Source organism: Lepeophtheirus salmonis, chromosome 5 (assembly GCF_016086655.4).
Source record: "Lepeophtheirus salmonis chromosome 5, UVic_Lsal_1.4, whole genome shotgun sequence".
NCBI lineage: Eukaryota > Metazoa > Arthropoda > Copepoda > Siphonostomatoida > Caligidae > Lepeophtheirus > Lepeophtheirus salmonis.
In genome coordinates, this window is record NC_052135.2 from 32,660,303 (window position 1) to 32,675,392 (window position 15,090).

General features: G+C 30.5%; 2 protein-coding genes across 12 annotated transcripts in view; one reads left to right on the forward strand and one right to left on the reverse strand.

Annotated features, from left to right (window-relative positions):
- The window catches only part of LOC121118915 (uncharacterized), a 105,642-nt gene extending 96,958 nt beyond the window's left edge, over window positions 1-8,684 (reverse strand). For 3 of the 11 annotated variants that reach the window (XM_071888590.1, XM_071888593.1, XM_071888591.1), the window contains exons 1-5: window positions 8,344-8,646; window positions 8,047-8,294; window positions 7,742-7,944; window positions 2,789-2,949; window positions 2,279-2,488 (exon numbers count right to left, since the gene is read on the reverse strand). In XM_071888590.1, the coding sequence (XP_071744691.1) occupies window positions 2,279-2,488; window positions 2,789-2,949; window positions 7,742-7,944; window positions 8,047-8,105 (633 nt within the window). In that variant the 5' untranslated portion in view covers window positions 8,106-8,294; window positions 8,344-8,646. Of the gene's footprint in view, window positions 1-2,278; window positions 2,489-2,788; window positions 2,950-7,741; window positions 7,945-8,046 lie in introns of all 11 variants that reach the window. The other 8 variants (XM_071888592.1, XM_040713508.2, XM_071888594.1 and 5 more) reach the window with 5 other exon arrangements.
- LOC121117492 (alanyl-tRNA editing protein Aarsd1-B) overlaps window positions 1-15,090 on the forward strand; it is a 392,734-nt gene that overhangs the window by 39,477 nt on the left and 338,167 nt on the right. The gene's annotated exons all lie outside the window — the stretch shown is intronic.

Here is a 15,090-nt window from a genome sequence, read left to right on the forward strand (position 1 = left end):
CCTTCTAATTAAATCACACCCCAATTGATCTAAAGATTTTGAAAAATTACTTTCTTTGAGTTCACATCTTTAATTTAGATTTCATTTTCTATCAGGTCCTCATCTTTTTTTAATGTAAGTAATATTTGTTCTATATACACAAATCTTTAACATATTGGCGACCAAAAAGATTGGAACAACAGAAAAAGAGGAATGAACCAATAAAAACACTCAAAAAACAAAAAAAAATTACATGGTCTCCAGTGAATATTTATAGAAAATTGTTGACGTGCCAATTAAATTCATACATTTGATTATAGGTCTTTTCATAGGATGTATAAAAAAAGCGACGTCGAATATGTGTTATCGATCAAGAAGTACACATGAATAATTGGAAAGGCGTATATATATAATCTACTATTCTCTGCAACATTTCACTTCACCGATTGATTGATTGATTTCTATCACCATTTATATTTTTGAAGGGGAAAAAAGATAATCATAGCAGGAAGAGAGATAGGCAATTTTATTTTTCATAAAATGAATACCTAACATTATAAATTACATGCATCAAAAGGGTTTTCTTACTAAACGTCTTCTTGATGAAATTATAAGACTTCAAACGTTTAAAAAATGAGTTATTGGACTATTTCAATAATTATTAATATTGAGTTTCAGTCCTCTAATGGTTATCTTAAAAGAGGATTAATGAAATATATTATGTTAGTATGTAGTTATACAAAATTCCCCTCAAAACTACACACCCCATCGCTCAACCTTCAAACAGTACGTTCAAAATAGCATTGCATTCTGAGTGTTAGTTACAGGCGTTTTAATGACGCCAGTTTTGTAAACGACTTTTACCAGCTACTACCTAATCAGCTGACAATCTTCTTGTATCAGACCGACGACTTATTGAGTGATGTTTGAGCAATTAAGTGGACGGTATTAACTAATTTTCTCAAAAGAAAGAGGAGAGAGTATGAATAAATTAAAATATTGGTACAAGTCATAATAAACCATGTCACTAAAAATACTTCTCGTAGTTTAATTCAATACATTTAAAAGTCTTCTTAAGAAAAGTTATTTCATAATCTATTATAAAATCCAAATTTTAACTGCATAATTTGATTCATCCTATAAAAAAGGTTGTGTGGCGTAATAGAACACCACTGTGTTATCATAATAAGTCCTGACCCATTAGTCATGGCGTATAACGGAGAAAAGTACATTTAAAAATTAGAGTTTTTTTGCTCTGGTTATTAAGTAGTAATTGGTAGTTATTTTCTAATTTTTCAATGTACAAGGTGATGGACTGAATCTTGTCTGATAGAACAGAAATTTGAATTAAAGTAAATTTAATATATAATAACCCCCCTCCCCCACTCCTTATCAATGAATAATAATTTATAAAATAGTAATCAAATTGAAAATTGAATCTGATAATTATTATTTAAAAAATAAAATAAAAATACCAGGCCACTTCTAACCAATTTCTTCTTCGTTAACCCTAGTTTATGTATAAGATTTTTGGTAAATTTTTTATTGGTACTAAGGGTTTTTTGTAATTTCTAAAACCAAAAAGATCAGAAAATACGATAACAATTGTAACACATTCGCCAACATAATGCACTACTTTTTAGAAACCTCGCAACATATGAGTTGAATTGATTGTTCGAGATTTCATATATGTCACATTTTGACAATCACGTTGACGTGAATCTATCAACGTCTCCCTATCCTGAAATTCAGTGGGCATTATCTGCCTATTGGCTTCAATTAAAGTCTCAATTCGTGGATGTTTTTACCTAGTTTCAGTTTTTAATTACCTGATTAACCGTGCATTCGTATATTTCTTTTGTACGGCGTAAGCAGTATTCCAAAGTGTTCAGTAACATATATTTGATGTTCAAACTGAATTAATTTATGAAATTTTATAACTAATGTCCCCTGAAGCTTATTCAACTCTACAAAACGTATTTTGGTAATATTTATGGGTATTCAAACATTTGTAAAATGACTTTTGAGATATACTCTTAGTATCATAAGTGATACTCAACCATCCAATTTGTAAATACCATAACTACGTACAAAAAATATATATTATATATGCTTATTCAATAAAAGACTATTAGTATTTATAACATAGCAAGTACATGAAGAATATTTTCATATAACTACAGAATGGAATATATGCGCACGTACATACACATAAATATGTATATAAAAATGAGCTCATATAATCTTTGAAATACTCGAGGGATGAAAAAAAAAGAAGATTGAATAAAAAAATACTTACTTTTTCTCTCATTTGTTCCAATTGCTCTTCTAATTTAATTAGACGCCGCAGAGCCAACTCAAGCTCTTCCTGTTTTTTAAGTGACTCATCTGATTCAGGTTGCAATGTAACAAGATTTTGTCGTAGACCATCTACGTTTCGTCTCTCTTGTTCAGCCATTAATTGTATCGTGTGATACTTTTCATCAGTCAATATTCGAACAGCTTCGCTCTGAAGTATTTAAGACCAAAGAAAACACATTATAAACAACGAAAGGGTTACAGTTGTTATTCAGTATGTTGATTATGTACACAAAATAGTATTTGAAATAAATTAACTTCAAAAATCATTCTAATCACAAAGTTCATGTGTGTAAAATATGTATAAATAAATGATCACATCCGGTTTGATATAGTTTTCTTCATGTACAACTTTTAATTATTTACAAAAACCTTATTATTTATATATTTCTTATTTTAAGTTATACAAACACTTAATTTGAAGTACTTGATAATTTAAAAAAGTACTTACGTTAGGTGGTTGTGGAGCTGTGACAATAGACGTATTTGAATGAGACAAAATAGAAGATGGTACATAGTGAGGTAAGGTAGTTGAAGAGGTTGAACATGATGAGAGTTGCGAGTGAGATTCATTTTTCATTCTAGATATCGTGAGAGCTACATACTTATCACCTAAAATGAAAAAAAAAAAAGAATCAAAATAACAACCTTATTTCAAAAATAGTCATTGGTAACAAAATGATTCATTTGAGAGGGGAGTAAAAATGATTAATATTTTCAGAGAGTAGCCCGAGAATATTGAGCATCGGAGCCATAGAAATATACAAGACATCGTATACTATAGTAAGGAAGGAAGAAATTATGTGTTTGTATCGGACAATTAAGAATATCACTAAGAAGTAGTATTGGATACTCGAACAAATCTCGACTTTACTTAAGTTGACAATTTTCTGAAAATTACTCGAACTTGCACAAAATATGTATTTATTCTATTTATTGGGGGGGAGGAAGGTCGCTTTTAATTGAGCTAGTTCGAAATGAAACATACGAAGTCATGATTAGTACAATTTCTAGTACCACAACTCAGAATGACAGTAAAAAACTATGTACATATATTGTTGTCAGTCCTAATTTATTCACTTCAGTCCAGTCTTAGGACCGTCCCTATACGTCCCTGGGATCAAACCTTCGGACTTTCAGTACTAGAACAGATAAAAAAAAAAAGTTGAGTGACGTCATCAATGACCGAGTTTTAGAACTGATATGTAGGACTGAACTGGGCCGGGCCGAGATTGAACTGGACGAGACTGTAGTCCTAAATAAGGACAGATACCAAACTATGTATATACACTCCTTTCTTATTAAAAGAAGAGCTGATGTATTAAAAAAAAGAGAAACCAGCATTTTACATATCTATGCGAAAATTCTCCAAAAGTCGAACTCGAAAATTGGTATATTGCCGTAACGCGAACTCAATCGAACTTTCAAAATTTGACTCCAATCTAACACTACTATGAAATAATTTTAGCTATGTAGCTGTTTAGCAGTAGCCAATAAAAGGTAGTGGAAATATGCGAATTCATGTTTCCAATAAATTCCAGGAGTCCTATACTTATTATTATTATTAGCACACCTTTGTTATCAAGTAGCTTGGTAAATACAGGGGGCTAAGATAGAGAAAAAAAATTAAACATTTCCTACGTTTGAATATAACTCGTTTGACGAGTTTAAAAAAATATTATTACTTCAATAATTATCAAATATAATAATATATAAAATTTTAGTTATTATAAGCTTTAAATATGAAACACACTCCAAGCACTCTGTTACTAATATATTATTACGAATAGAAAAATCTAATTAACACTTAAAAGTGAATATAATTGCAAAGTAAGGAGACTACGAAATGGTGTCCACACTGTTCCTTTTTGGCAACATTTCATCGGGTTATAATTGTATAAATACATACATATAAATTTATATAACTAAAAGTGCTTTTCATTTCTTCAGGATTTCTTTTTTTGAAAGTCGTAAATCAGAGAGTATTAATGATATTATTTTTTTGATAGTAGTAGATATGGTATACGTCCTTTACCAACAAATATGTACTTTGGATTAGATTTACTTATTTATAGAAGTAAATAAAATAATAATATTTTGGCAATGCGCTATTTTTGACCTTACTTATGTTAGCTAGTTAGTTAAGACGCATACATACACACAGAAAGAAAATAATAAATGTTGGAAAAATTGTGTTTAATTGAAGAATTAAGACCACTTCTATACTAGGAAATATTTGTACTTTTTCTTCTGGCGACTTTGTACAAGTATTTTACTTTTCTGGTCATGTGTCCCCTATTTGCGATAAAGAAATGCATATATTATTGCTGTTTATTTACTTTTTCCTCTTACCTTTGTTATGGCATAAAGAAAATCTATTAACATTATTATTATGTTATGAAAAAAATAAATAATTCATATTACAAAAAATATTATTTTAAGACATACTGATATAAGTTAAAGTATCTATATAAAGAAGCAAGGATGCTAATATATATTTATATCCAATTTCATATTTTTAATGTTTCTTGGTATTTATCTATCTTATTTTTTGAGTTTGTATGTAGATGGTCCTACTGAGGAGTTAAAGGCACAACATTAGTTTTATATTGGTTAGTTCTTTTGAATCAAAGGCGTCATTCAATACATGGTAAGGGTTCTCTCTCGGTATCCCGTTACCCCGGGATTTTTCACCTACAGGATACTCCCGGGAAATCCCTCATTTAATTATATATAATACACCAAAAATTAGCTCATTCATCACTATTTTTTTTTTGTGTGTGTGTGTGGGTCGGATCGGGTTAAGAAAGTCAAAAAAGCTAGACCCGCGGTCTCTAAAAAACAACCTATTCACTATTACTGATTTTGTTCAGACTTTTTTTAAATTTATTATTTCTTCTTAAAGAGTACTTAAGTTTAACAGTATTTGTTATTTACTAACGGGATCTCGCAATTGAAAAATTTGTTTCCAAGGAAACGAGAAAACCTAATGCATTGAATGAACCAATGTGAAAGATTGTCAACGATCAAATACAAGAAAAACTATATGTTTAGAAGCGGCAATAGTATATAAATTTAAAAACACATTCCAGAAATGTAATTAATTGTATAAATAGAAGGAACATGTGACCTGTCAATACAAAAGCAAGCTACAATGATTTTCCCCAAAATTGAGTCTGAATTATATTTTAATTCTTGCACAAATTGTTGTTGATTTCTATAAATTAATTATTTTCTTTGGGGGCCCCGAAAATTGCACTTAAAGTAGAAAAAATTATTTTCACAATGAAATAATTAATGAATATTATTTGAAAAGGTCATTTGAGTACTAAATTAAGTTTAATTTATCAAATGAAGGCTTTAAACTTTAGTTATTATCCCTGGGGATCTCAATTTATCCTAGAAATTTGAATACAGAGCCTATAATAGACCAAAATATTTCTATATATATATTACTTATATATGAGGTAAAAAAATAAATTGGGCATTTTCCTTTTCTAGATTTTTGTTTAAGATTGTTTTTGAGTTAAATTACCAGATATTACAATTACATCTATCCTCGTTTAATATAAAGGGTATTACCACCACAAGAACCCTTTATTATTACATATATTTGCTTGTTTTTATTATAACACCAATCCCTTCTTTAGAAAAATATCACTTCATGTCTCTTTTTATAAAAGCTGATTGTATTATCAAATGAAGGAGTGCGTAAACATGGACAACAACCATAGAGAAGCATTCATAATGAATCGTTCCTGTATATAAATACTTTTTGAACAACAACCGTGGTGTAAGAGTTTCCTTAATCAAATTTAAGTATATAACATTAATAGTAAATTAAGCATATATATGCATCTGGGTATATGTGTATAAAGTAACTTTTTTTATAAAAACAAAACAAATTCTGACCAACAAAATGGAAGAGTTTTTGCAGCATATTTATTATATAACATATTTAACACACTGAATCATTCCTGTTTATACTAATTTTCAGAAAAAGAACCAACGTTCATGTTTAAGATTAATATTTATATTATTACGCATTAATAAGTAGTAGCAACATTATTTTTTAAAGGTAAAAGTAATATAAAAGAATGCAAAACCTATTACTCCTTAACTTCAATGAATGGGGGGGGGGGTGTTATTTGCACAGATTGTTTGCGTATGGGAAAAAAATTGGGCGCGGTTGCTATAGGCAGCAAAACAAGGTGTTTCATCTTTCTTCGTGCTTTATTTTAAGTGAATTAACAATATACTCACTAGTACTTAATTAAATAATTATTTGTAAATCATGAGGGTTCACTTGTCAAAAAAAGAAAAGTAAATAAAACAATTAATTTCATTTTTCTTCTTCTTTACTACTTATAAGAGTATATTTTCACACATACCCATTCCCCTTTTCAAGAATTTGTGTTGAAAATAAAAATAAGGGGAACCCATTTCAATATAATTTATGTATAGGGGTAATGTTTACACCTATGAATTATTAAACACAGAGTCAATTATAGCTCTTTTAATATTTATGACTTAGATAATATCAACTGCATGTGACGAATAAATGTTTAAAAAATAATTGACTAAAAAAAACGACTAACACAATGGTTAAGTCTGGTAGGCTCATAATATGCTCTTAAACATTTCATTGAAAATAACAATTATATTCAGAAAGGAATGAGTGATAAGCAGCACATATTGAGATCAAATTAATACTCCCAATTTATTTTTGCCTGCTTACCCAATAAAAAAAGAATAAGCATCATTCACATACTATAAAAATGTAGCATTACATCATACAGAGAAACTTGAGTTATTCTTTAATTGATATTTAACTAATCTGAGGAGGACATAATCTAATCCTCCCCTCATACTATAGATTTTGATTATTATAATAATAGTTATAATCAAACGCTGTATTGTATCATGATTGAATGACTTTATGTCACTCTAGTTTCAAATATAAGAATTCTTATTTTGAATTCTTGACCTTGGGTTCACAAAGCACAACATCTTATCACAGAATGTATTTGAGTGAACAATTCATGTATATATTGCTAAATTTCATGATAAATGATTTTGTATACATGGAGTTTGATGTAGAAATGCACTATTTTGGTTCAAAGTGGAGCAAGTGGAAGGGAGAGGGTAGTTAGCTATGAAGACACTATATATATTTTTTTAAATGTCGTGTAATGAAACGTATGAAAACGGAACGAGCTTTCTATTTTGTTTTTCAATATTTGACTCAAGATTTCATGTGTTTATTTGAGACACTCTAGGAGAAGGAATTCAGTTGATGTAAAGAAAAGAAAGGGACAGGGATGTGTGTGACTTGAGAGGATGTTAAGACACCTAAAAGGAAAATGGGAGGTGATAAAGGACCCTTAGAGGAAAGCGCTCAGACCTTTAATAATATCAACAACTTCATCGTGAGAGGACTCAGTCACATTGATGCCATTCACTTGAAGTATGATGTCCCTTTCTTTGATACCCGCTCGATCAGCTGCCCCTTTGGCCTTCACGGTTTGAACAAATACAGGTCGATATCCAAAAAGGGTCAGCCCATATCCGTTCGTATCCTTATGCACCACAAACGTCTGTCCTTCACTGGAATAAAGAAAGAAGGTGGAATGAGATAACTGATAAGTAACTGAGGGAAGGACTTGGAAGAAGTCGTCGTGTTCCATTCTGATTCTGACATCCACTCACCTCTCTCCTCCTCCTCCAGCATAGCCCAGTTTCATGGAATTAGATTTTGTGATATTCATGGTCTGAAACCTAGCATCCGAAAAGTACCTAATACTTATTGAATCCAATGAAAAATGGACGGAATAAATTCATCACAGCTTTACCAAGTCACAATAACAAATTCAAATCACTGAATTACAACTTTTGGTCCTTTTTTCTTTTTTCCTCCTTTTCTTTCTCTCTTTATGTTTCTTTTTGTATATGTATCTCTATGTATATATGTGAGTGAGTGTGTGTCTCTTTCTGTTTCTCTCTTACCCTTAATTCATGGGAATCCCACTCCACTTCAACAGCCATTCACACATATACGACGACACAGACACTCTGCTTCTTCTTCTTTCAACCTCCTCCTTCTTCTTTCCATTTCTTTCTTTTTCTTACACGCAGTCCTCTGCAAAAATTGCTCTAGTCGCCTGGTTGAACGCACCTGTGCAATTCTGACCCGTCACGCCGTTGCCCTCATTCTCTTCTATGTAGTTGTTCTTCATCATTCATCAATCGACAGTCTTACTCTTTGAAACACAGAGAGGCATGTTGTGAAACGCGCTTCTTATCGCTCACAATTTTTGAATCCCTTTATGTTAATAATCTAAGTTTACAATAGTCGTAACGCGCCTTTTTGTCAGGACCCACAAATCCTTCTCTTTCAAAGTGACACTAGTAGCCACTAACTTAGTTATATTTTAGGATTCTCATTTAAATTAACCTGAATACTGGACATATATCGTAATTGCCGTAGGTCACTCCTTCAATTTTAATGTGAGGATTTAAATCTTTATCACAATGGTTGAATAATCTTGGAATGCCCATTGTTTTAACTCGCCTACACGCCATTAAATTTGGGAATATTCATTATTTTTTTATATATTATGACCTGGATGGAACACAGAGGGCCCCTTAAATGATAATCTCCTTTATAGTTACTATTTTAACTGAAATTGATTTTTTTACGAAAACCATTTTTTGGTTGACTGATAATACGATTATGAGTTGTAAGCTTCTTAGTCAAACAAAATATATTTGTAAAAACTCTGAGAAGGTCAAATGAATCCACATGATACCTTTTCGTGGAGATCAAATAAGCTTTATAATTATTATTTATTTAATTAAAGTACTTTTACAATTAAAAAAAAAGTATTAATAAATAATAAGTATACCCTTCGCAATTTGTAATTCATTTAGATTTTACTGTCTTAATTTATGTAAGAACGTCAAGGTAGAAGTTGAAAGTTAAAATGAGAGGGTACATATGATATATCTTATTTATTGGTATAAAAAAGTCCTGTCAACCTTTCCATATTAAATTTTAGAGATCCTTATTTCTTTTTTTTAATATTGAGTTTGATCTAGTGTTGTTCGGTATAGTTAGTGTTAACTCCGGTTCGGTCTTAATACATTTTTTCAGTCATGCTATGACCTGCCCTCTATTGTTACTGCAATAGCTGAAATGACGTAGTTACTAACTACGTTATTTCAGTTGTTGAAATTTAATCAAGTGCCTTCTGATTAAATAATAACATCCTTATTATTGACAGAATACCTGAAGTTTTAATTAGGAGAGGTGTAGTTAAAACATATAATATTAATTCTAGAAGTATTATATGTTAGAGCGAGTTATCATTCATTCTTTTCTTCCATCCTGGCTACGTGTGAAGAAAATTGAAAGATCGATCCATGGGAATGTTGAATGGTAAAAAAGACTGATGAGGAAATTTAAGGTTGAGGGTGTTTGTGTTGCGTAAGATCACGTCAACCGTTGCATACCCCCAATGTATGATATACTTATTGATTCTTGGAAATAAGGAGATTTATTTTCCTTAGATTATTATGGCATAAATACATAAGTAGCGTCGGAACCAAAGGGCCCATTAACTAAAACAAAAAGTTTATTTCCTCTTCTAAATAAATATTTATTAAATTTTGCATTTATATATATATACATATTTTTTTTGTCAAAATAGTGCAATGGTCCATCTGCCCCCCCCCCAATCCTATGGACGTTTCTAATGGTATGATATCAACGAATTATATAATTCCCAACTCCCACTTAAAAATACATTCTGGCACCGGTGTATGTAGGTAATTATTTAGGACTTTGTCCACTCCAGTAGAGATTCATACATTCCAAACAGATACAGTAACATAGTAATAGATTGACTAAGTATTAGTAGTAGTAAACCACTTAAGAAATAATTAAATCTAATGCATGTCTTATTTGGCTTACTATATAATCTACATATTTTGGAAAAATTCAGAGGACTAACGGTTTAGAACTGGTCCCAAGGACCGATAGGACTGGACCAACACAACACTACTGCCGGGGTATTTTTGCCATAGGTAAAGCATTAAAATAAAGTAACGAGACACGACCATTAGCTAGAGGAGATTCTATGGTGCAGTGTTTTAACATTTTTTCGCAAGATGTCTCTCTTCAAATGACGTTACTCTGTTTTTTTTCTAACTGGCGTAGATAATTTATTTATTGTTATAACATAATCTTCCATCTTTTACCATCTTTTTTTTGCCTTCATTAAAATTCAGGCGATTACTTCATAGGAAGATACTCCCATAACACATGTATCGCCATCGGAGATAATTGTCTCATAAAGAACCCGCATTCTATGTACAAGATGTAGAGCTCCAATGGTAATAGATAACCAACTAAAACAATATATCACCATTTGGAAATTTTAATTATTTCTCAAGTGGTTTACTACTAATACTTTGCCAATCACTATACTGTATCTATTTGGAATGTATGCATATTAAAACATTATATGATCACATCATATGTTTCGAGCTACTGGTATAATTAACCTCAAATTTAAGAGTCATAATTTCTGTGTGTACTGAGTTTGTCTTCAGTTAGGTATAAGACTAATAAGTACATTACGAATTAGAAACTTCATGAATCTGAAATATTACAAAAACTAAAGAGTAAGTTATTTTTGATACAGTGCAGCTCATTCTCACCACAAAACGCTAAAGAGTTTAAGACATAATTCAAATTGGGTTCCTTAGAAATGAAGTTAAGTATCTCAGAAGGTCCATTTCAACCAATTATATATTTCGCCTTATGCTCCACAATTCTATTTCCGTCTTCTGCACCTCAAATGAGCATCTTCTAAAATCTATTATATAACAGGATATTATCTAATTAGCTAATAACATAAATAATAAATGTTATTAACATCATAACTCCTTATTGTATCTCCCAATAATAGCTAAACAGTGACTCTATCAGACAAAAAAAGTTTATGTGTACCAAGACATTTTTCAGCTATGCATCACGTCGCTTTGCTACTTGGTTTAAAGGTTTAGCCATAGGCAAAGAAAAATAAAAAGGCTAAAAGGATTATGACTTGGCCGCTTGGCTTAGTTAGGCAGACAGAGAATAAATATTCTTATCCTGTGAATTTTAGTGCAGTTGGTGTGTTTAGTCTATTGGTAGATATTGTGATCAAATCCGAGGAAAAAATCAGTGCTATTTTGTCAAAATATTATCCCTGAAGTATACCAAAGTTAACAACTGAAGACAATGGAAAAATCTTTCGCATAGCTTGTCACCTCTATATTTTCTATTTATATCTATATTTATTATTGATACATTTAAAACAGTATAAAGTCAACTCAAACAATTATTGACTAGATGAGTATGATTTTTCGATTCGATTCTATCGACTTCTTCATTTATTGAATCAGATTTATTTTTATAACTAAACTTCATCACATTTATTTATAGTTTTATGGTGCTGTTCCTAAGTAATTTTCTAACTCGTCAATCACAATTATACTGAGGTTCTTCTAATATCTGAGGAAACAGACTAGGCACATACAATGTTTTTGTCAGGAACTGGAGGATTTTACAGTTTCTAAAGAATATTAGTTTAGTTCAATTAGTGCTCATAAGTCAAAACGTAAATTTGCCGAAATAATACATCAAAAGTAGTTAAGTTACTCAAAGAAAGGATTTCATTTAATATAAATTAATAAATGGGCAGTGGGCATTTGTAGCTTCTTTTTCTCTCTCTTTTTTTTCCTCTTCTAATTTCTTGGTTCTTAATGACTCTAATAAAATAGATGCAACATTAATTTAATACGGTACTTTACTGAATTAGGATTGGAACCGGTATTTACAGAGCCTTTACGTCATAAAAATATTACCTTAGTGATGACGTAACAAAAAAATAAGAACGAAAATTGTCTTTTCTGGAAAAAACGATGTGTTAGCCCAATTATAAAATTTGAGGATCCCCCAGTAAGCGTATGCGAGCTGCCCTTAACGACATTTTGTTTCATATTTTTATTCAAAAATGTATCGATATCAATTTAGATGCACCAACCGATACGAAAATATTGATATCGTGATAATACTAGTTTGATCCTTGAATGCACACGGCATATCTTTCCAAATATGTTAGTTTAATGTTTAACGGCCTTACATGAGTTTCAAACTCTTTATGTCCAATTGACTTGTAATGTGTCGACCTTCAATTAAATTAATTTATAAATTTTAATTTAGGTTATTTTTCAAGGTAACTATTTTCCTCATTAAAAGCTAATAGTATTAGTCCCGATTCCGAATCGAACACAAAATCCATGATGAAAGAAATAATCTTCGTTAAATAAAATCATCCTATATATCAGCCAGGGGCGTCTTTAATATATATCAGCTATCTTGGAGGTGTAAGTAGAGTTTTATAAATATGATCGGCCGGTATTCAAAAATTAACATGGGAATAATAAAAATTAAAGTTTAGTAGTTTGTAATGAAAAAAAGTACCTTTCAAAATTAGAAAAGGAAAAACGCTTGTTGGGTGTGCTCTTTCTACATTTTTGTTCAGTATCTCATAGGTAAGGGTGATAATTTTGGTAAGAATAGAAAAGCGTGCGAGCAGAAGAGAAGAAATACGTATGGCATCATTGATTAAATAATATACATCTTCTTCTATCAATCAAGAAAGTCATCATTCCCGCCTTTATTATTCAATATTAATATTATATTAGATGGTGATGGTCGATAGAGAACTGAATAAAATGCCTAAAATAACGTCGCCTTCTGTCTGGATTTCTGAAAATGGAGGCCCATGAATTTGGGAATTACTTACCGGATGAGAAACAGATGGTTTGTCGGATTTGTCCATATAAATGTGCCTTTAGTCTCCTGTCTAGAATTACACACCACTCAATATCCTCATCTCATAACAAGATTCATCTATAAAATCAAGTGAACGATGAATACATCAAGTCAGACTTTAACTTTGATCTTACAAAGATGCTTATTACATGTAATCCATTGCTAATCATCTACGTTCGAAAAGTTTATGGAGAAAATACACGGGTAAACCTATCCCTTCCCAAGGAACCATCATTAAATTAATGGAGGATGTTGGTACTGATGTCATTTATAGAAATACATATAAAATATTTTGAGTCATCCACACCAAATGACGATCAAGTTATCAGTAAAAAGTACAAAGTATTTACTAATTTCGAAATGAAACTCTGAATTTTGTACTATCTAACAGTAAGTATTCAATTTTTTTTTAAATCTAACCATAAAATATGATTCTATTTTAGCTAAAAATATCAAGAATTATGATACACAACTCAGTAAAGGGCAAAAACAACTGCTTAAATGGTCACAACAACGGGGTTAGTAGCTTTGGATGGTTTGCAACTAGTTTGTCAAAGACTAGTTTCTTCGCTTTAAGACTTGGGTATGATCATTAGGTTTTCCAATATTACATAGTCAATAAATATTACTTTTTTATCACTTAAGGCTTAGCTATGGGTGATAGGCTCCAAGAAATGGTGTTCAGAAAACTCATAAAAGGCAAAAACAACTGTTTAAATGGTCACAACAACGAGGGTAGTTACATTGAGTGTTGCATTATAATTAACAATTGTATATATCCTTCATGATAATAGTATGTTGTTATATAAGCATACCTAAATAACGGTGGAAAATCTTTTTTGATGCTCTTAATAGGGAGTAATATCGCCGGACATTACTACATAATTAGCTTTTGCTCTAAATCTTTACGATGAATGTATTTCTAACATTTTTTTATTAATATATTTATTATCTAATTTTATGATTTTGACATTTACTTTATTATTAATAATTAGTTAGATCTCATCAGTAGAGATATATCTATCCTGTGCACAATTGTATATAGCAACTTCCACATGAAGAAGAGGGATGATTATCTTTTTGATTAAACTCCACGTCTCGCTTGTGTATTGCAACCTAAAGTTATGACATATTTAACTGAATTCCGATGTTAGAACAAGAAAAAATTATCTGGATCAATCTATTATTTCAATATTCTGTATTTATAATTTATTATTATTAATAGTTATATGATTTTAATTGTTTAATTTTGTATATTTAACTTAAATGTTTAATGGTTTTATTTTTTAGTATGTAGATTATATTTAATTAAAGCCTTCTTTTTTAAACTTTGAGCTTCAAATATATTTCAAATACTCTACTTTGTCGTTTCATTAACTATTATTCTGAGAATAAGGTTCATAATGAATTAGAATTTCATGGAGTGTGACTTTTTCAAATCTACTGTAACAGATAAAAAACGTCGAAGTCAATTATACGTAGTATATCTTGATTAAACATTTTGCTAATAAATACATTCGTTATACCCTCAAAAATCATAATAAAGCAGGCAGATGATAATCACATCAGTATTTTAAAAAATGATACCATATGTCTTTTTTCCCCCCTCCTACTTGCACGCGTTTTTCTCTACAATATTATCAACTATACTCATAGGTCATCGGCGTGATAGCACCCCCACTGAAAGAATAATTTAACCTATGTTTTGTGTAAATTGTTTCTAAATACATAATGATATTAATATAATAATGAAATAAATATATATGAATTTAAATAAAATTATTATTAAATATAAATCCCTTCTTCTCCTCGCGCTCTTTTTTTGTTGCAAAGACTCAACTCTACTGACAATGAATAATGTTAGATAA